The 21,982-nt window shown below is 28.8% G+C and overlaps 1 protein-coding gene across 1 annotated transcript in view; it reads left to right on the plus strand.

Annotated features, from left to right (window-relative positions):
• The window catches only part of LOC129962677 (sodium- and chloride-dependent glycine transporter 2-like), a 71,802-nt gene extending 50,689 nt beyond the window's left edge, over window positions 1-21,113 (plus strand). The window contains exons 5-15 of the mRNA XM_056076583.1: window positions 1,749-1,945; window positions 3,244-3,376; window positions 4,353-4,487; window positions 6,809-6,912; window positions 7,968-8,092; window positions 8,930-9,042; window positions 10,914-11,042; window positions 11,631-11,730; window positions 14,614-14,714; window positions 15,729-15,884; window positions 18,581-21,113. Of these exons, the coding sequence (XP_055932558.1) occupies window positions 1,749-1,945; window positions 3,244-3,376; window positions 4,353-4,487; window positions 6,809-6,912; window positions 7,968-8,092; window positions 8,930-9,042; window positions 10,914-11,042; window positions 11,631-11,730; window positions 14,614-14,714; window positions 15,729-15,884; window positions 18,581-18,748 (1,461 nt within the window). The 3' untranslated portion in view covers window positions 18,749-21,113. The remainder of the gene's footprint in view (window positions 1-1,748; window positions 1,946-3,243; window positions 3,377-4,352; window positions 4,488-6,808; window positions 6,913-7,967; window positions 8,093-8,929; window positions 9,043-10,913; window positions 11,043-11,630; window positions 11,731-14,613; window positions 14,715-15,728; window positions 15,885-18,580) is intronic.
• Window positions 21,114-21,982: the final 869 nt, after the last annotated feature.

Below are 21,982 nucleotides of genomic sequence, written 5' to 3' on the forward strand. Positions count from 1 at the left end.
TTCGAAATTTTTATAAAAATTTAAATTAATTAAAATTTTAGCTCAATTTTAGCGTTTCTCCATTTTAATTTTCGAAATATCATTGTACCAAAATAAATTTTGCATCACTTGAGAATTTAAATAATTGTCCTTTTAATTTTGTCAATTTAACATAGCAATTTTTTTTAAAATTTTGATAATTTTTTAAAATAATTTTTTTCTAATTTTTAACGAAAGATTACATTGTAACTCTACAATTCAAATCGTTTTCAATTTTCCTTTAAATATTTAATCGCGTGATTTTATTCCATTGTTTTAAATGCATATTTTCCAAACAGTTAAAAAAAGAATAAATTTTAATTCTAGAATATTTAAGAAGTATGTAAACTACAGAAGGTCGGAACTTAAGAATATAATATAATAACTTAACTTAAGAATAGTTAATAAGAATAACTTAAGAATATATTATATATTATTAAGTTATTATATTCATCATAATAATATAACTTAATAATATAATTCGCATTCTACAACCTTTCAATGCTACTTTTTTTATATTAAAATTTAGAATGAAGCACCTTTTTTTCTAATTAAAATATTTTAATGCATTAAAGCTTTTAAAAGGAGTTTATTCCAATTCATTTTTTTTAAATAAAAGGAGACGCCCAGTTTATTTAAAAAGTTCTGTATGACATAAACTACAGTCAAATTTCTTATAAATCAAACTTCAATTTTCTTGGAAAAATCAATTTTGAAACAATGATTTTGGTATAGAAGAATCCATATTGCAAATTTTTCATCCTTTTCCTGATAAAACAATTACAAACAAATTGATTGACTTTTTTAGAATAAAAAAAGACTTAAAATTAAATTACAAAGATTAGTTTTTTAAAAATGTGTAATTTGCAAATTTATTTGCATTGTACCAAAATATTCAAATTAGGAAGGGAATTCGAAAATCAAAAGTTAGAGAATAACGTCATACATCAGCATATTTATATTGCTTTTTAATAAATGACTTTTTTGTGAATTTCTATAGCCGTAAGAGTAAATTCATTGAAAAAAGTTTATTTTCTGATGTATAAAATTCATCATTATTTTTTGACTGCAATAGGCAAAATTTGACAAAAATAGGTGAATTTTTTGCGTGATACGTAGAAACTTTATTTGGTATACAACAATTCTCCCTTATAATGAAAATAAAATGTTCCAAAAAAATTCTAGTGATTTTTGATTTCTTGAAGTTTGATAAAAGACAAGGGATTGCATTTACAATTATTATTGATAATAAATTGGAAGCAGAAGTTATTTTTCCTCCTAAATAAATACATTTTCAGTATAATAAATTGTTACGATTATTAATTTTATTTTCTTTTACTTTAATTTTCAGTCGATGTTTTTCATGACTTCTACGATTAATATTTAAGTCATTATTGGAATAAATCTTTTATCAGATTTACTCTAAGAATAATTAATAACACAAAAAGAAAAAAAATACTGCCTTGAAGTTATATATAATAAATCAATCATAACAAGAAAAATTTGTTTTGACAGTGGTATCCATTATATTTTATCATATTTGTATTTTAATATTATACGAATAATCATATCAGAAGAAAAATGAAAAATGAAATGAAGTTTAGAATACGCAAAGGTTTACTTCAGGGAAAAGTTTTTTTTAGAATACTTCATTGAGAAACTTATTTTAATTTAAGCTGATATTTTATTAGTATAATGGCTGTGAAATCCATTTTCTTTTTGTTTTTTAGACACTTTGCCGAGAAGTAAATGAAAAATTAGCTGAAAGATACGCTGACAAATACAGTGTAGTCTCTGAATCTTCTTCAACGGGATTTACTAACATAACTTGGAATGAAAACGTGTTCGTTGTTCCTATAGAAGAATTCAATAGAGCTTTTAATACCTGCAGCAATGCAAATCAAACAGCATCGGAACAATTCTGGGAGTAAGTACTTAAATATTTATCCTATTATAGGATATCTTAAGTTCACTACCTATTTTCAGATATTAATTGTATCAACTATTAGGGGGATGAATCTCAGTCCTCTTTACAAGGCCTTAATAATTTGCACATATCCTAATGTATAACGAGAGTAATTTAAGCATTTAATTATCATAATTTTTCTATTAATTAAAATTTACTAAAAGACCAATCAGAGGAGTTAAAAATTTCAAAAATCATACAATCTTTTCTTGGGAAGTCATGTAAAGACTTTCTTATGACCCTTTTGAATGTCATGTCTTCTAAATGATTTGGTAACAAGTCTTACAAGTCATCTTTTTTGAGGGATATAATAATTGTATATCATCAATTTTCCCCACTCCTTTCTATGAAATGTCCCTAGTAGTGGCCTAGTGGGCTAAAGTGCGACATGATTGAGAACTGCCGATTTGCTGTAGATTTAGTGGAGTACACTAACTCGACGTTCTTTACCTTCGTACATAAGAATGTTAAATGAAAAAAAAAATACCAAACAGGTGTTATTACATGATAAATAATATCAAACCCGAATTGGAGAAAGATGATCATAGATTCTGCTTAGTAATTATATATGTTTTAGCTATGTATTAACATTATGAGAAACCACTAGACAGATGTTCTCATTATCAGTGGAGTTTCTCGGTGTAGTCGGGCCTGGCTGATAGAAACCAAAGTTTTCTTCAAGCCAGTTTCTTTTGAAAGTCTTTGAAGAAGTAGGCCACCAACCACATATTGGAGCTAAGTCAGACTTCTACTTGTGTTGTACCAAGATGCTTTGTCCTATTTGGACAAAAAGCTTGTTGCTCTTTGTCCAAGCCCCTATTATCCAGAGCTATTGAAACATCGACCTTTTTAGATATACTAGACAAAGTGACATTAGAATCTTCACCACTGCAACGGCACTACAAGATCACAGTTTCAATCTATAGATCTTATTAATCGGTGAGATATGTATCCTGTCATTGATTATATGAGATTTGTGAGTATTCAAGCCTCTTTGTCTAAAATTTGTACCAAGAATTCTGGATTCTCCTGTATGAAAAAGAATTAATTAAAATTGACATCTATTGCTGAATAGACACTGTCTAAAACCAAATTTTTGTCCCACGACGAATACTATATCATTTACTCATCTCTGAATAATTAGTTATAAAAATGCATAATAGGCATAGGAAGCATATTCCCGCTTAACATAGATACGATCTTGTTCTAATTTTTAGAGAATATGAGTGAAATTTCATGTTCTGACAAATTTTCTTCAGGCGATATGTCTTGCAGTTGACATCTGGAATCGAAGATCTTGGTATTGTGAAATGGGATCTTGCACTTGCTCTTTTCATATGCTGGATGATTGTTTTCTTGGGAATCATGAAAGGGATCAAGTCATCGGGAAAGGTAAGTAAACGTTCAGAAATTCGTATTGATAGTTGAGGATTGTGTAGCCCAATTCGATATTTTCAAATCAGTTAACAAAATATTCGGTTAATAGAGGCCTAGATAATATAAGTTGTGCTAGAAATAATGTTCTGACTACAGCTACTGGTAGTTTCAAATCTCATAAAGTTACGAACTGTATTTTATTCATAAAATTAGAAGAGTTCTTTCCTGCTCCATCTTTTGCTTTTTGAAACAAGACTCATTCATATTTCCTTAAAATATTTTCAATTTCTTTTGATTTGCTAATATTTCATTCAAATTCATTTATTGTTTTATCATGTAGATTCAAAGCGATCAATTTTATATATTTTCTCAATACCAAGTTCATTTCACTAGTTTAAGACTTGACTGTCATTATTTCCAGAAAAATAACCTATTCACTTTTGAGAATGAAGTAGCTACTGGAGGAACATAAGTTACTAATTTAGCTTCATTTAAAAATATATTATTCATTACTAAACGAATCTCGATCCATAAAACAAATTTGAAATGAGTTTGATCGATAAAATAGATACTATGATTCTAAAGAAAATTTTGCTTTAACAAAACATAAATATCGTTTCATTTTCACACCATTACAACGATATTGTTTTGTCAGCATGTATCCTCTCCTACTTATAACTGTGCCATCAAATGACCAATAGTAAGAAGCCTGACGTAGCGTGTTGAATTAACGCTGTGAATCATTTGACATGCTGCTAATTTATTTTCTGATCATACTGCAAACATTTTATTTTTAAAATAAATAATTATTGCTTTAACATTATTCCAAGACTATCATATATTTGGAAAAAGTATGTAGTAAATAATGGAAAATACTTAAGGCATTTATGTGTATGATAAATTCATTTTTCTGTTTTTGCATTGATTCTATATATTGTTTGTAAGAAAATAGTTTACTGCATAAACTTTGTATTAAAATCACATTTTGTAGGTGGTGTATTTCACAGCAACATTCCCATATGTTATTCTCATAACCCTTGTCATATATGGATGTACACTATCTGGAGCAGGAACCGGGCTGAAGTATTTCTTCATTCCAGAATGGGAGAAACTGCTCGAAATAAAGGTTATTTTTTCTAAATAGTTCATAAATTTTATTATATCTTTTGATATATGTATATGATTAAATATTGCTTCAATTAAACTAAATATGTTTAATAATTACAAGAGTATTTGTTAAAAGTAGTAAAATCTCGTGATTTCTAATTATTTGCATTTGTATGCAGAACGGCTGAAAATTTATTAATGGCAGCTATGCTATTGTAGCCGATATAACATTGGTACTATCTTAAAGATGCAGTAGTCCTTTAATATTATTAAAATCATTATATATTTGTTCCTAGTGATGTGTAAATTACAAAATACCTGAAACAGTACCAATTCTGCTGATTGTTCGAGAAGTACCATTTCTATCTTCTTTCTTTCGCCACAGAATATCCCCGAACTTGGAATCTCTAGGATTCCCTGTCGGTTGAAAGGATATACGTGGGAGTATTTATTAAGATAAAAGAAATATACATAAAAAGACAAAAAAATCAATATCCACATAAAAAGACATAAAATATCATCAATACGCATAAAAAGTAACTATATACAATATTATAATGATGAGGGAGGTGTTCGGTGGGGAGTATGAGTAGATGAAATCTATTGAAGGTAATATATTCTGGAGAAGAGCTTGGTTGAGAAATGAAACGAAAATTTATACTGGGCTTGGGTCTGGAGAAATCAATTCCTCGTTCTCTTGTAGGAACCGCACAAGATTTCTAATTTTAACCTTGGACATCTTGTTTCTCATAACGTTGGTCCACCAGATATTTTCTAGGTCGTGGATGGGTTTTTTGAGATGAAAAGATGTGGTGAGAGGGCAACTAGTGGCATAATGAAGGGGATCGCCTACTTCGCTGCAGCCACATTGATCAGATCCTTTAATATGGGATCTCTTGAAATATGAAGGGAAAGGGCCATGGCCAGTTGCAAAGATAATGTCAAGCCTATTCCAAGATGATGGGTTAAAGGACACTTTTGAGATGATTTGATGGATGTTTCTGCCAGTTGAGCCATTATCCCATTCTTCTTGCCATCGCTGTAGGCTCAATTCATTTACAATACTTTTCAAATGGCTTCTAGGAGCTGGGTATTGAACGGGCGTACCTGCAGAAATGGCCTGTTTGGCTAGGGAATCTGCAACCTCGTTTCCGTTGTGGCCAACATGTGCTTTAACCCATCCTAACTTAATAGAAGGTTGGGGGAGCAGAATGGCTTGATTTTCCTGAACAATTGGGCTTGAGGTGGAGAATGAACTGATCGCTTTTAAGCTGGGACTTGCTATCACTCCATATTTTAGCGTTATGATCGTATTAGTTCCATCTGAATACTCTTTTCTGGAGAAAAATCAGTGGTGAATTCATTGAGTTGTTCTTTCTTCTTTGGAATCAAATTATAACCAGTGGGACTTAAATCTTAACAGAACAACTCTAAGTCTCAACGAGCGAAAAAAGAAATCTCAGGTGTGTAAAGAAATGTTCTAGAAACACTCGACGTGATGGATCATCGAAATGACCTAACCAAAAGAGCAGGTACTGCTTCAAGTACTAACGACTTTTGCGTGGCTGAAAATAAGTTGTAGACAGAGCTGATTACACACAATAAAAGTACAAAATACAATGCAATTATATATGGCTACCATTATTAAATCTTCAGCTATCATATGTTGCGAAAAATGTCCGTACGTTTTACAAACACTTATATAATTTTACACGAGAAAAAAAATCAGTTCCTGGTATCTAGAAAAAAGTTTTACACCCGAAAAACACGAAATACAAGTAGAAAAAATACAATTGAGGTATACTCAAGGAATGACACTTGTAGTAAATCGCTACATAAATAGACATCAAATTCCAAATTCAAACTAGTAATAACTCAGTATAGTGCGGAAACTATAAGAGAGAATTTGATTGTCTGTATGCGCTTCCGCTAATGGTACCCATGAGTATAAAATTTGGTAGAAGGATTCCAGATCTTGGCTTCTAATAGAAATATAGCCAAAAAGATTTGTGTTTTCTAGAGCGTTCATTTTTGTCGCCAAATAGCTAAATGGTTGCCAAGCTCAGAGTCATTGACTGGTGTCTGTTGATAATATCTATAAATTTCTCTTATTTACTACGAGATTAATTACACAAAAAATATTACAGATTTGTAACAATAAAGAATTAAAAATTTTCTGAACAACTTATTAGTAACCGATTAAATGAAAAATCCTTACAAATATTTTTGTGATATGCTCTAAATCAAATAAAATTCATAAGATTGCGAAGTACAGATTTTTCTTTTATTTAACTTCAAATACTTTACAGTAATAAAATTGAATAACTCTTGTTATTTCAGGTCTGGCGAGCAGCAGTTGAGCAACTTTTGTTTTCACTTAGTCTGGGATGTGGGTGTCTCGTAATGTATGCGAGCTACAATAAATTTGATAGCAAATTATACAGGTAAGAAAAAATGAAATATTGCTTAATTCAAACGAAATGTATGGGATAGTTTAAAGGTATTCACTAACTGTGTTTTAGTCAATAATAAAAACGAACTTAAAGAAGCAGAACCATTTGTTTGGGCACGAAAGAAATTTCAATAGCAAAGAGTTGAATGACAAAATATATTTAGTTATAAGAGCTGAAAATTTAATAAAAATAATCTTACAATTATATTTGATGTAATTTTAATATTAGCTTGAATTACTCATAATTTTCCAGTGTTTATTCTATATTGGTTACAGATTCAGAGAAGCTATAGATTACTTAAAACAGCAGCAGTTATATAGATTAGTTCTATCATTCCGTGAGAATATGCTCTTCTAAAACGTTATATAATCGCGTAAATAGATTTGAAAGAGATAATTTGTTCTGAATACCTCTTTGGAGAATTTTCTATAGAACGAAAATAAAACATTGATTTTTTTTAAATAAAAATTTATTAATTTTGGATCATATTTTATTGTGTTATCTTTTAATCGAACACTTTCCTCTCTTGTATGTGTTTCATTATAGAATTATTAAGAAAAAAATCACAAGTATTTTGCGTTGTAATAATTCCATTTTCATCCACTTTTGTTTAAAAGTTTAATATTTTGTTTATTCATCAAAAGTTAGGATAATTATTTGATAAAACTTCTTCTTCTCGCGCAAGCGTCATTACATTTATTTGAGTTTTTTACTTACTTGTTTATGATGTAAAAATTTCTCTCTGAAACGTAGATACAGAAAAGCAAAATTAATAAGAAAATCAATGGAGGCCAAAGCAAATCAAAAAAGGTCGACAAAATATTATGAAGGAATTAAGTCAAAATGAATTTTAAATGTTATTATGAAATTGAAGTCTTAAGTATAATCATTTTGAATGAAATTTTGCAAATGAATATATTAATGACAGAAGGATTTCAAGTAAAGTTTTCAGTAAAATGGCATAAATATTATTGAAATTATATATATTCTTTCTAAATTATAATTTGAGTTATATCTCTTATGTATATGATATCTTTTCTTGCCAGAGACGCCATTCTGATAAGCTCCATAGATTTCATCACAAGTATCATGGCTGGAGTGGTGATTTTTGCAGTTCTAGGACACATGTCTACAGAAATGGGGCTAGATATTAGTAAAGTAGCAAAAGGCGGTAAGACCACTACTTTCTTTCGAAGTTTATTCTAGAATTTTATGAAGGAATTGAAAAAAATGAGTATAACGTAACCAATTGTTCTTTTAAATTCACTACCATTAGACTAATTGGCACGTATAAAATCAATACTAATGTAAATGCAGTCTAAAAATTGCATAATATTTTAATGATTGTGCGCTATATATAGTAGTGCATAGCTAATGTGTATTATTCCGTTCGATCATGCTGAATAATTTTTCATATTGGGAAACGAAATCATGTGGTGTTATGTGGTTGTTTCTTATGGGACTTGCCATGGACAAGCCTGCTGTTACGAATACAGCGATTTTAAGCCGTTGGGGGAGCGTCTCTTGTTTTGCTATCTAGGGTCAAGAGTACGACTTAGCTACGTACACGTCACAACCCTTTTTATGGGGCGGACATCATTTATGCATTTCATTCACAGATCGTAATTTAGACCTGAATCAGAGAACGATCGCCCCTGATCCAGTACCCCCAGTGGTATTACTCTCGACATGGAGGACTTCGTGACCACGACAGATTTACAGCCGCGTCAGTCACCACACACGCTGGTATCTTTGGCCGGCGGGGTTCGAACTAGCAACCCAAGGGACGCGAATCCATCGCCCTACCAACCAGGCTATCCCGGCCTATGTAGGGTTATAGAAACATGTAATACCATATCTGAATCATCATCGAACATCTAAGTCACTTTAAGCTTCTTTATTGAGAAATTCGTTTTCTAAATACTGAAAAAGGATTCTATGATTTTTTTTTTTTACTAATATAAAATATCCTATAAGTTGTTTTTTATCTGCTGTAATTTTTTTGCAGGACAGGGCTTGGCTTTCGTAACATATCCTGAAGCTTTGGCTAGACTTCCAGTTCCACAATTGTGGTCCGTGTTATTCTTTTTTATGTTGTTCTTGCTCGCAGTTGATAGTGAAGTAAGTCAAATGATAATTGTTATAACAATAACATTTGCAATATTTAACATAATTTTTACAATTATGCTTATGTTCTAATTGTGCTGTAGTACAACTTCTATATTCTTATTGCAGTTTTTTTTAAACAAATAGATATGCATAAATAAAATTATTGATCTTCAAAAAGATAAAAAGAAAATAATGATTTGCGATGAATTTAATATGAATGAAATTAAATTTTGCATACATTTCATTTCTTAAAAGCAGTTAAAAACAATACCTATTTCTGGTTATTAATAGTTCTGAGGCGACATGTCCAAATCATGGATAACAAAATTGAGTTAACCGAGAACAGCTACTTGCAATCACGTTTTTTTAAACGTGTTATTAAATTGGTTGAGAAACTAACAATTTCTTTTTCAGAAATAATACTTTCTAAAATCATAAGATGATAAATTTAGCATTATGCATTCGTCAAGCCTCATTCATTATAGGTTCCTTTTAATTTTCTATTGTATATACACATAAATTTATCTCGTGTGTTACAGAAACGGCTCTAACGATTTGGATCAAATTTTGTATTTAGATAAGGTTTCGATTTTTAAGTTTATGTATATAAGTATCTTTCCTGAAAAAATGGGATTTTCCTCAAACAATTTTTTTTATAACTATTAGAGGCTTTTTCCATCTGCTTTCATATTGACAATATCATATAGCGCCATCTTGGACTACATTTCACCATGGTGAAACAAACTGAGTGTAATTTCAAAAATATAAGCAATGTTAGATAAACTGTAAAATGAATACTGTAATATAGCAGATTGTTTCGAATAACATGTTGAACTAAGTCTATTCATGATTTTTTTTTTATTTAAATAACCTGTGCATCTTTAGATAAGATTGAAGAATATTTATATGCAATCAGTATGTGATTCGTATCTAAATATTTTCTAAGAAAAAAAAATTAAATTATACAAAAAAAAAAAAACAAAAAAAAAAAACTGCCCAATGAACTTCGGTATTTTAGGTACTTTTATCATTAAATGAAAAGAAAGAACTGAATTGATCATTGAATATCTAAATTTGTGTTCTTCAAGAGACGATTGTACACTTCTAAATCTACAATCTTCATCATAGAATATCTAATTTGAAATGAAATGCGAAAACTTTAATTAATCTTTAATGTCACCACTGAAACTTATTCAGGACATTTCTATTACAAGGAGCAGATGAATCTATGTATGCACGCGTCGACAGATAAAAACAAATCCATATACAATTGTGGGTCATGGTGAATTAATGTTGCCAATTATGAAAACTAAAGTGGAAAAAAATTAACTCGTTTTTTTCCTTGTTTTTTTTATCTACATTTAATTAAATTAATGTATTTTTCTGAATAAGCAAAAAGTTAAAATTTTAAATCAAAAATACAAAATAAATTCATTAAAATTGTGCGTTCTAAGCACAAAAGGTAATTTGAATACTATTGTTCGTGAAAAATATAGCTGATAATGAGTGAAAAATCACACTGAATAGGATTACGCCTCATTAAATATATTCTAAATATGATCCTGATGTTTTTCAAAGTAATCGCTATATTTGAATAGAATTTAGCTTTGAGCAATAGTAATCGATTTAACACAAATAATACCAATTTTCTCTGGATTATTCTAAACATGATCCTAACGTTTTTCAAAATAATTGTTATATTTGAACAGCAATTAGCTTTAAACAATAGTAATCGATATAATAAAAATAATTTCGATTTTATGCTGACTCTGATTTCTGTTATCGTTGACTATTCTTCATTCCTTATGAATCATGTTGTTCATTAACTTGATATTTATTTTCTGCAACATTAAAAATTTGAATTATGTTATTTCATATTTCAGTTTTCATACGTGGAAAATGTGTTTACAGTTATATTTGATGAATATCCTCAACTGAAGAAATGGAAGGTTCCAATAACCTTTTGTACTTGTATTAGTTTCTTCCTTATTGGACTTCCTTGCGTCACACAGGTAAAGAAGTAAATTATTTTGCATCTACAAATTTTGAGAACAGGTGTTTTGATCCTTCTTCCAACAAAAATTTAAGTCTCATTAATGGGAAGACAATTCCAAAAAAATCAAAATTTAAAATTAAAAACTCTTACAGCAAAAAATTAAAATTTAATTTTTCAATGCAAGATTTTAGTTTTTTAATAGCATTTACATAAATAGAAATAAATCAAAATAAAGATATTTGAATATAATATATGATTATAGCGTTAATTTTTTGTACCATTTGCATTTCCTATAAACGGCAATTTGCCTAAAACGTTAAATATAAATAAAGTTAAAAAGAGTTTAGTATTTGAGAATAGGAATAATTCGCCGCTTAAAGGCTTTTTTTCACAAGAAGGGGGAATGATTATTTATGTTTTCTTTTCACATCCTAATATGAAATGTTACTCTCAGTCTCACCGTCGATGTGAAAAAAAAATCAGTAGTTTTCTTTCGCTTTCTTTCGAAGAATTCGATGTTTTTCGTCTTCTTGTGAAACATGAAAAAAAATGCAGTATGGTTTTTTAAGCAACAAGTTCTCACATTTTGTTTTTAAAATTTTAGGGAGGCCAGTATGTTTTAAATTTGATGGATACATACGGAGGAGGCATGGCTAGCATTTTCATCGCCACAATTGAACTGACAGCTTTCATGTGGGGCTATGGTAAGCCTTGGGAATTCTTTTGAATATACTAGAATATCGCTCATCTTTTCAAAGATTCTATTTTTAAGTCATGCATATGCTGTGGAGAAATTTATAAGTTACTGTGATGTCATGAAAATACAACCGAGTGATTAGGCTAAATTTGTCTTTTAAATTTGTTTATTTATAACACACAGTCGGTCAAAACACATAACATAAAAAACATTCATAACATATACACAATAGGAAATTCATACATTACAATATTTGTAAATCCATTCTCAAGACCATCATCTTAATCCACAAGATAGAACACCATCACAAGGCATTAAGGCCTTTTACTTTCAACACCACATAACACAACACAGCATCACGTAGCACAACACCACGCTGACTCCCGCCCTCAACCCCCCAAAAAAATCTCCGTCTGCCAAATGTACTACCGGTATGATGCCATCACATTTTTGTCATCGCGTTTTTCACAATACGGTGCTGCCATCTAACTTCTGGCAATTTTCCGGTCAAATTCTTTACATTACTTAAAGAAAGAATTATCCATATGTGACAGAAATTAGGAAGTGCATTATGTATACAAAATATTGAAATATCATTTAGTATCCCCTTCGGGGACCAGTTGTTCGTCTTGGCCGCCAAATTAATTTAATGATCAAGTTTGGTGACCAAGTTAAAGATAAATAAACAAATTAATTTGTTGATGTAACTTTGATGAATAGCATCATATTTGACAGAAAAAACTTAATTTTTAATATTATACTTGTGCAAACATGGAGCACGCTGATTGGTTAGCTATTCACGAAAAATTGCAAAATTAACTGATGAAATCGGTTCAGTTGCTGATCCAAAGTTTTATTTTGAGGTGATAACTTTTGATAACGGAGGATAGATGAGACCAATGGCGAGGTATTGGAATGCCATGAGCTTTAAAATGAAATAAATATTTCTGAAATTGGTACAGTAATTGGAAACGGGCGTTCTATTATATTTTGTAGAGAATGTACAATAAACTAGTGTTTTAGAGAATTCTTTTATCGATAGAAACTGGTGGGGGATAGGCCACTGTTAATGACTTATTTAGGAAGCATGAGTTTTCACATGAAAAAAAAATTCAGAAATGGCTAAGTATGAGCATCTAGAACATTAGGACTGCCCCCCCCCTCCCATAGAAAACGTAAGGTAAAGTAATCATTTTAGGAATTTCCACAAAAAAGGAATGAGAGGGTGAGACTTATTCTTGACGACAAATCTAGGAGTCATGAATTTTTCATATTCAATTAAAATTGATAAAATCGTACTAATAGTTGGATCACAGGATTGCTTTTTTTATTCTTTAAAATTATTTTAAATTTATGGATGATTAGATGACATAATGTATAAATATAATTTTAAGTTCCAGATATTTTCTTAAACAATCACTGCAATTCATTTCATTGACTGTAACATATGCATTATGAGTTACATTATTTTCCTGGATGCATTGGAGAACACACTCACTTTTCTGAAGCCAAATTTAAGAACAAAAAAAAAAAAAAAAGCCGAGAATAAAATGCATGCATATAAGTTTATTGAGTTGATTTACATCGTTTCTCTTTCAGAGAACAAATGTACACAGAAAGAAAATAAAATGAAGACCATGATGTATAGGAATTGTTGATTTCATTGACGCAAAAGTCAGATATGGTCATACTAAATTAGGAAGAAATTAGTTTAAAAGAAATAAAAATACTTTAAAATTATTAAATGAATGTTAAGATATAGATATTAATAACAGAAAATATTAAATTTTATTGATTTAAAAGGTCAATAAAAGAATAAAAATAAATCAACAAAACAAGTTTTTAAATGTATAGCATAACTGAAATATTTTCTATACAAATATTTTATATATATAACGGCTTGTAAAACTGTGAAGAGTTTCGGTACATTCGGTACATTGAATCTATGTTTGAAAAGAAATAAAGTGGTTAAAAATTAAATAAAATTTGATTAACATTAATATCATTAGCTTGTAAGAATCATGTTTACTTTTTCTTAAAACAAGCAACAACGAAATTGGTCTCCCTAAATATCCCTAATCGCATTCCATTAATGAATAATAGTTAGGAAAGAACCCAATAGACAGTGATCTTTGGTGATTTTTTTGGCGATTAATTGGTAGGATGCGATTAATACACAGGTTTTACACACCACCGTACGTATTTCATTTTTTTTCCATAAAAAGAACACTATTTCTGGTTTGTCTAGTTTAATGAGATTATTGTAAAGCTTATGAGTCATTTTGACTAATTAAAAAGGGACTAAATTAAGTAATTAAAAGTGCATAATTTATGCTTTGCTTCCTCTTTTACATGAATGTCTTTTCTCGCTTCATTAGGATTCTTGACTTAGCTTTTACATAAAAATAAATAGTAAATTCATTTATTCAAGTTACACCTATCAAAGCAGCAGTTTTACCAGAAAAATGTCTCCATAGTAAACATGCTAAACGGATAATCCATTTCAATTAATCCACTTAATTTTAAATTTATAAGCTAAAAATTTACAAAATTAATAATAAAGTTTAAGTGAAGTCAATTCAAGGGGAGTTATTTACCAGGAAACTGAATTTCAAATAAAATTGGCTATTCTGAAAAATTTGTACATAATTTACAAAGCTACTTTCAGTTTTCTCGACGAAATTAAATTTAACTTTATTCATACGAAACTTGTTTCTGATTTGAAAAAGAAATCGTGGAGTTAAAAATCAGAATTTTACAAATGAAACATAAAATGTACATATAAATTTATTTTCATTTACGAAAGTAAGCATTCGGGATTTCAAAAATAATTGCATTAATTTTCAATAATATTGGTATTTTCATTAAAAATTCATTAATTTCTATTTAGGAGCAGATAAATTTTCAACGGATTTAGACTTCATGCTGGGATTTAGACCTGGGCGATACTGGAGATGGTGCTGGAAGTTCATATCTCCTACTGTTTTATGGGTAGATATTCGAAATATTTATTCTATTCATTTTGCTTTTGAAGCAGTATTCTAATCTTACATCAATTTATATTTTTTCTATTTTTATTCTAAGATTGAATTGCAAGAATCAGTTAAATATTTTTTATGAAACAGTATATGCTATCTGAACACTTTGAAAACATTGTGCCATAAGGCCTATCCAGGATTCAACAATTTGCAATAAACTTAATTAGAATAAAATTAGTCGATCTTACGAAAAGAAAAAAATCTATATAAAAACATGAGCAGAGATAGGACATATTAAAAGATTTTGGTAAATAATTACAAATATCCCCACATCGGAAACAGATTTAAAAATATCATGCTTTGAAAATACAATATCATCAAATAGGAATATCATTAAATTTAAAGCAATAAATTCTCAAAACTCCATTTCAACTCACGGTTATCCGCCAGTTATGTTTTAATCATGGTGCTGTAATTTGAAACTTAAATACTAACTCGTAAATATATAAAATTCTTTATTGTGTATTACATTATAAGGAATTTTACATATTTTCTCAAGAAACTTAAGATTTTTTAACTAGCTAAAAACTTCTGAAAGGGGCAATGTGTGCTGCAAACCAGTAGTCAGTAGTCAACGTTGTAAGAGGATATATAATTAATCAGTTATTGAAGAATTTTAAAAGTACTGGAGAAAAGTTTTGCAATGAAAAAGCGTTTTAAATACGATTAGTTACAGCAAAACGGTTTTCTGTTTCTTATCTATCTTGAGTTCTTTACTTGCATATCAATAAGACAAAAGGCTTACTTCTGAAACAAAAAAATTAATAATTATGAGTTTTTCGAATCCTAATTTTAAGTGACATTACTCTTAAATAAAGCACTAATCAAACTAAAACAGTTTAAAAAGCTTGGAAATTATAATTTTGTTTGTATTTATTACAATTTATTTGATTTTATTATTTATTTTTTAGTTAATATTTAAATTTATATGAAAAAAATAATAAAATAACATTAAAATTCTTTTCAGTTTGTGCTGATATACAGCTTGTGCACACATACGCCTGTGAAGTACGGAGAAAACGAATATCCATTGTGGGCAGAGAGAGTCGGTTGGGCATTAGTTATGGTATCTGTGGTGCAAGTTCCAATTTGGGCCATAATACAACTTATTAGATATAGAAAAGTAAGTATAAAAGCAATTAATTAAAAAGAATGCAGAAATATACAAGTGACCCTTTAGGCTAAGTTAAATAATTATTAAAGTATAAAAAGTTTTTTCCTTGTATAAAAATAAGTTATTTTTGGTTCTGCTTTTAGTAAAAATGGCTCTGTAAAATTAATAAAAGCATGATATTAAATTAAAATAATTAAAGAGGAACTTTAGAACAAATTGTTGGTCTTTGCTGATATATACATTAATGAAATAAATTGAGAATGAAATATAAATACAGTTCTTGTAACTTTTTCTATTAAATTTATTTCGTTTAGTTTAAATTTTAAAAAGATTTTTTTTTCATATAAAGTTGACTAATTTTTATATTTTAAATTATTAATCAAAATGTCTTATTATAAATGCATGGTATTTCATATTTGTATGAAACACAAAGAAGTTTTGATTATGAATACGTTTTCTTCTAAACAATTCATGGATCCTATTTTCATTTCGAATAGGTTGCGACTCGAAATTTTAATGGTTTATGTCTAATTTTCATACTTTTTTTGCATAATTACTTTATGTTTTCTTGTCATCTGACATAGCCGATGAAATTAGAATCTAAAATCATATATTCAGATTTTAAAAAAGAAATAAATTCACGAATTAAAAAAAAAGAGATAAGCACTAAAGGAATTCTCATAAAGGCTTAACAAAAGTAATTAGAAAACAATCTTTCATTGAAAATGCAAGATTACTCAAAACAATCTCGTCTATTACATATGCATATAACCCCTACTAAACAAAGAAAAGAAGAGTAAAATAAGTCAAAATATAAAACTAAGATTAAAGTTTTGTTTGCAAATATAATCATTGTACTGTATGATTTTGCTTTGTCAAACGAGCATCTGTATGGTAGTCCGTTTCATGCCAGACAATATGAAGAAAAGTCAAGGCCATTGGTGCGTGTTCTGCTTGTGGCCATATAAATCTTCTAAGATTACTGTTTGTGCTTTCATTTCAGAGATAAATTATAGACACTCTCTTAATGCATTTTTTGCATGCAGTAGTGAACAAATTGAATGCATCAAAATGGCTCATATTGTAATGAAATGAACTATCACGTGATTGCTGACCGTGTAATAAAAGGAAGTGACATTAGATAATGATTATAGAAGCGAATACAAATTTGAGTTTATTTCTGTATTTTAGCAATTTTTTTATCCCATAAATGTTAACCGGCCATTGTTTTAATCATTGCTAATTGCTAAAATTGTTTTGAATAATTCTGCATTGCAAGGAAACTAAATTGCAATTATTTTCATAAAGTTATACTAATTTGAGAGATAATTCATATTTTTCTTTCTGAATCAGATTTTAGCAATATAATTTTGTTAGATCCGATTCCATTTCTCTTTATTTTTAATCAATTACTTTTTTTATATATGAATAAACAATGATCACCATTATTAGTTTTAAATTATTTTAATTTTATATACGAATGAACATTAATCTACATCGATTATTAATTCTAAATTATTTAATATTAGACTTTACGGAACTGTAAGCAAGTTTTTCTAAAATTATAAAACATATGTGGCAACATAAAAGGATTTAAGAGGTTTAACAAAATTGGTGAATTTAGTATTTTTCATATGTTTGCTAATAATAAAGAGAATGTATGTATATTGATTCTTTACAGGACATATCGTTTGACTTAGAACTAATAAATCTGGCACATATATATTTTGGGTTAGAAATATATAATGAACTTTCTTATGAGATTTTAAATAACAAATATTAAGTGAAATATTGACGTTTTCCTTTTATATTATAGCACAAGTATGATTTTTACGTCATCTTGAAATTCAAAGGACTATATTTTGAACGATATTAATATAATTGGGATGCAATTTTTTGAATCATTACAATTAAAAAAAAATTTTCTTGTCTGATTTTCAACGTTACAATTCGCTATTGCAAAGAAATTAAAACCTTTTTTATTGTTTCATCAAATATTTAATCGCGTAATTTTTTTTCATGTTAACTAAGGAAGAAAGATTCTGCTAATTGTCTATAGAGTGTTGATGAGAAATCAGAAACTGAAATTGCATTTATGGAAAAGACAATGGACAGTTTAAAATAAATTATTCAGACATATGGACTTTTAATGGTGTTAGGATTTGACTGAACTAGGAAAGTTATTTCTTTGTTAAGAGAAGCATTAACATTAAGCTCTGAGTAAAAGATTTATTTGAAGTTAAACTCCACCAATATTTCTGGAGAACCAACTTGGCTTACTGCCAGAGGCGTCTAATAATACTGCACATATATAAGAAGAATTCACAATCGTCGTCGCTCAGTTGGCGAAGTATTTCTGTTCTTTTGGCACGTGGTTCGAATTCCAGCCATGGTTTTTATCCAAGACTGGTTAAAATGTTATCGATAGTTTATCTAAGTTCTAAAAGATTGTAGGTCTTAAATATTCAAACTGGATTTTTCTCGAATATTCTTTGTATAAAAGCTAAGTTCCATCAGTTATGGGTAAGTTCGAAATCTCTTGCTATTGTGAGTTGGTTCGTTCTAATAAATCTAATTGTTTGTTTAAACTAACGGCGCAATTCTTTACATCCTCGTGACAATACAAAATGGTATAAAAGTGGAAATAAATAATGAGAGAATATGTTTTTTAATTACAAATATTTAGAATTCTATTTTCCTTTCAGAATATAAAATTGGCGTTTAAACCTCATCCCGACTGGGGTCCATCAAATACAGAAACACGTCGTTTGTATTATCAACACATCTCCTCCAATTCTACATCGGAGACGATTCCTAATGGAGAAGGTATTGTCAACTTGGGCATGGATTCAGTTCCAGAAGATTATAGATAACAAATAATCCAAGAAGAAAAGATGAGATTCTGATGCGCAAAGGCAACTTACTATAAACTTGAGTGAACATTTGTGATAATTTCATCATATCATTTGCAAATATGAAGATGAAAAATATTTTTCGGTGAAATTTAATAATTGTGATGTTATATTTATATATATATTTGCACGCATGTTAATATGAAAGATTTTACTAGTGAGTGCTTAATTTAATGAGAATTTTGATTGAGTATTGTTGAGATATTGGTGATTGATTGTTCAGAAGATGATGAGATATTTAAGAAAAAAAAATCAATTCCTTGCCTTACAAAGTTTCGAACCATGTAAACACTCAATAAATTACAATGAAAATTCTATACGGATTTATTCAAAAGAAAGAGCAAATTTAAGATGTTTATTTTTAGTGAATGGCAATGGATATTTACATACAATATACGTATAGGGGAAAGTTCAAAATTTCATTACATACATTCAACAAGAGTTCCATTAGTTAGGCGACAGATATTGAATTGATAGTCCATTTGTTACATCAGATCGAATAATTCTGCTGCAACTATTCGATCATTTCTGTGTGATCGAATAATTGGAATGGAACTAACCGCTTTAAAAATTCGATCACACAGATCTTGAACAACAGCATGCATCAGTATTAAGCATAAGTTTTATTATTTGTTACAAAATTCCATGCTCTATGTTTCTGCGGTTATATTCGAAAGCAATTCAGGTATGCTCTACATTTTCATCTGATGCGCGACGACAACCTATGCTCTTTCTTTTGCATCTTCTATCATTTTCTACGAATTTCTTGTACCAACTATAATTTTTTTAGTAAAGAGCCGGCTCTTTGTTCATTTGAAATGATGTTACTACAGTGCAAATATGGATTCACTTTTTGCTTAACTCATCTTCTTGAGGCACTGACATTTTGTCGTGAACAAACAACAACTCCGCTTTTACTTTGATTTGATTGCACAAATATAAAACTTTGAACTTTTATCTATCTAGTGATGTATACTATCTGTTGTCGCTTATAAATATATATATTTTTTAAATCTGCTCTTTCTTTTTGTATAACCCTATATAAGGTTTATCATATTTTACTTATTTAAACTTTTCAAACTTTATGAATATCGTTATGAAAAAATCCATAGATATTTCCTCTGTTACCAATACTGAGATGAAAAGGATTAAAAGGAATATTTTGAGGAAATTACCTAGCTATCCCCTAAATTGCGAGATGAAATGTATTAAAAGCAACATTTTGAGGAAATTCCCTAGATATTTCCAATACTGAGATGAAAAGTATTAAAAGCAATATTTTGAGGAAACAAAAAACTAGGTTAAATTGACACAATAATATCTGAAATGCCTTTTTATTCTACTGAAACTCTAATGATCTTACCATTTATAATAAATGAAGAATAAAGGACGAGATATATTTTATTACAAAAATGATTTATAATGATATCAAAGAAAAGTTTTGTAAAATTATTATATACATAATCATGCACAACATGTTATTGAGTTTTATGAATGCTTTTAACTCGTTTTAATTTTACATTTTTTTTATTAAAAGCATAAATGTTATTTTAATGGCTTCCATTTTTTTATAAAAACATATCTAACTATTCACAATGCCAAGTAATATTCTTTTCTTAGTTACATGAATTATAATTTTTATAAAAGAAAATCATTTTATCATTTTACATTATATAAAAGACATTATATTTCATCATTATATAAAAGATTCGATCTCTTCGTGCTTTTTATTGTACCTTGTATATTGATAAATGTGTTTCTAAATTATAATAAGTGAATACACCTATGTTTTATGTAATCAATTGTATTAATATTTTTGTCTATGAGATAATTTATTTTTATATAAATCAATTCCTTTTTATGATCTAGCCATATAAATTTTAAAATTTCATGGTGTATGTTAAATCCGTCGGGGCCAAAACGTCCTCCCTCTGACGTGGTGTGGGAGTTTGGAGGGGGGGGCAGCTCACGTGTCTGCCTCGTCATCTGATGGTGGTACAAAATTACGACTTACGTCCCGTAATAGCCATAGTGTTGCTTTAAAAAAAAGGGACGTTAATATAACTAAACTAAGCTGTAAAATTTCATAAAATCTCTTATTTTACTATTTAATATATTTAGAACAAACTGTGGTAAAAAAAAGGAAAAATTTTCTTTGATTATAAATCTAGAAACTAAATTTATTTTTTAAATGGTTTTACAAACAATTTTTCATATGATCGTCAATAATTTAAATTTAGTCATGGCTGGTGAAGTTTTTAATTTTGTATTGTAAAGCTTTATTTTTATGAATGTGGGATTTTCTGAAATAAAATGGTTTCAAATATTTAATTTGTTTTGTCTTTCATTTTCATTTTCATACTTATAAAACTCTTCTTTTGTAATTGATGTATATTTAACAATTTTTATTGATCAAAATTTTTTTAAAGAATATAAAAATTTGTGTATTTAATATTTAAATGTCACGATAAAATACAAATTTAAGTAATATCGGAGGAATTTGGAAATGTATGCTTTTTTGGCATACAATGATCAATTCGTCATACGCAATGTAAATACTAGAGCATTAGACGGTATTTTATCATACAGAATAGCAATATCATTTCCTGGAAGGAATGTTAACCATTTCGCCCTTCCGATTCTGTACAAAAGCAATTTCTTCATAATATATAAATGATCTACCTAAAGAGAGAGACGAAATAATATCAGAGATACAAAGCAGGTGTGCTAGAACTGCGAAATCCTAACAGCTGATTATTTCAATAATGTATTCTATGATGTGTAGATTTTTTTAACAGCAATAGACCTTGCCGTTTGGTACGAATTGCCAGTTTCGCTCTCCTAATATAATACGAAGTCCTTAATGATTAACTGTTGCTCTTGCAACACTTTCCAATTACGGAAAACTGATGATTTCTTGCTATTTCTGTTTGATATGTAATGCTGTATGTAAAGTCATGTATAACTTACTCAAGAACGAAAAAAATGACTCTATTACAATCAAATATAAACAAAAACAACGAAAATCCTATACATACGTTCTGAGCATTATTCTTCTAATAGGAATTATTTATAAATAGCCACATCTTTTAACCAATAAAAAATATTTTACAACATTTTTTTCATATTTTTGAAAAGATTTCAGTTAGAAAAATCATTATTCTTTAGATCTATACTTAAAAAAATGCTATTCAA

Source organism: Argiope bruennichi, chromosome 3 (genome assembly GCF_947563725.1).
Source record: "Argiope bruennichi chromosome 3, qqArgBrue1.1, whole genome shotgun sequence".
NCBI lineage: Eukaryota > Metazoa > Arthropoda > Arachnida > Araneae > Araneidae > Argiope > Argiope bruennichi.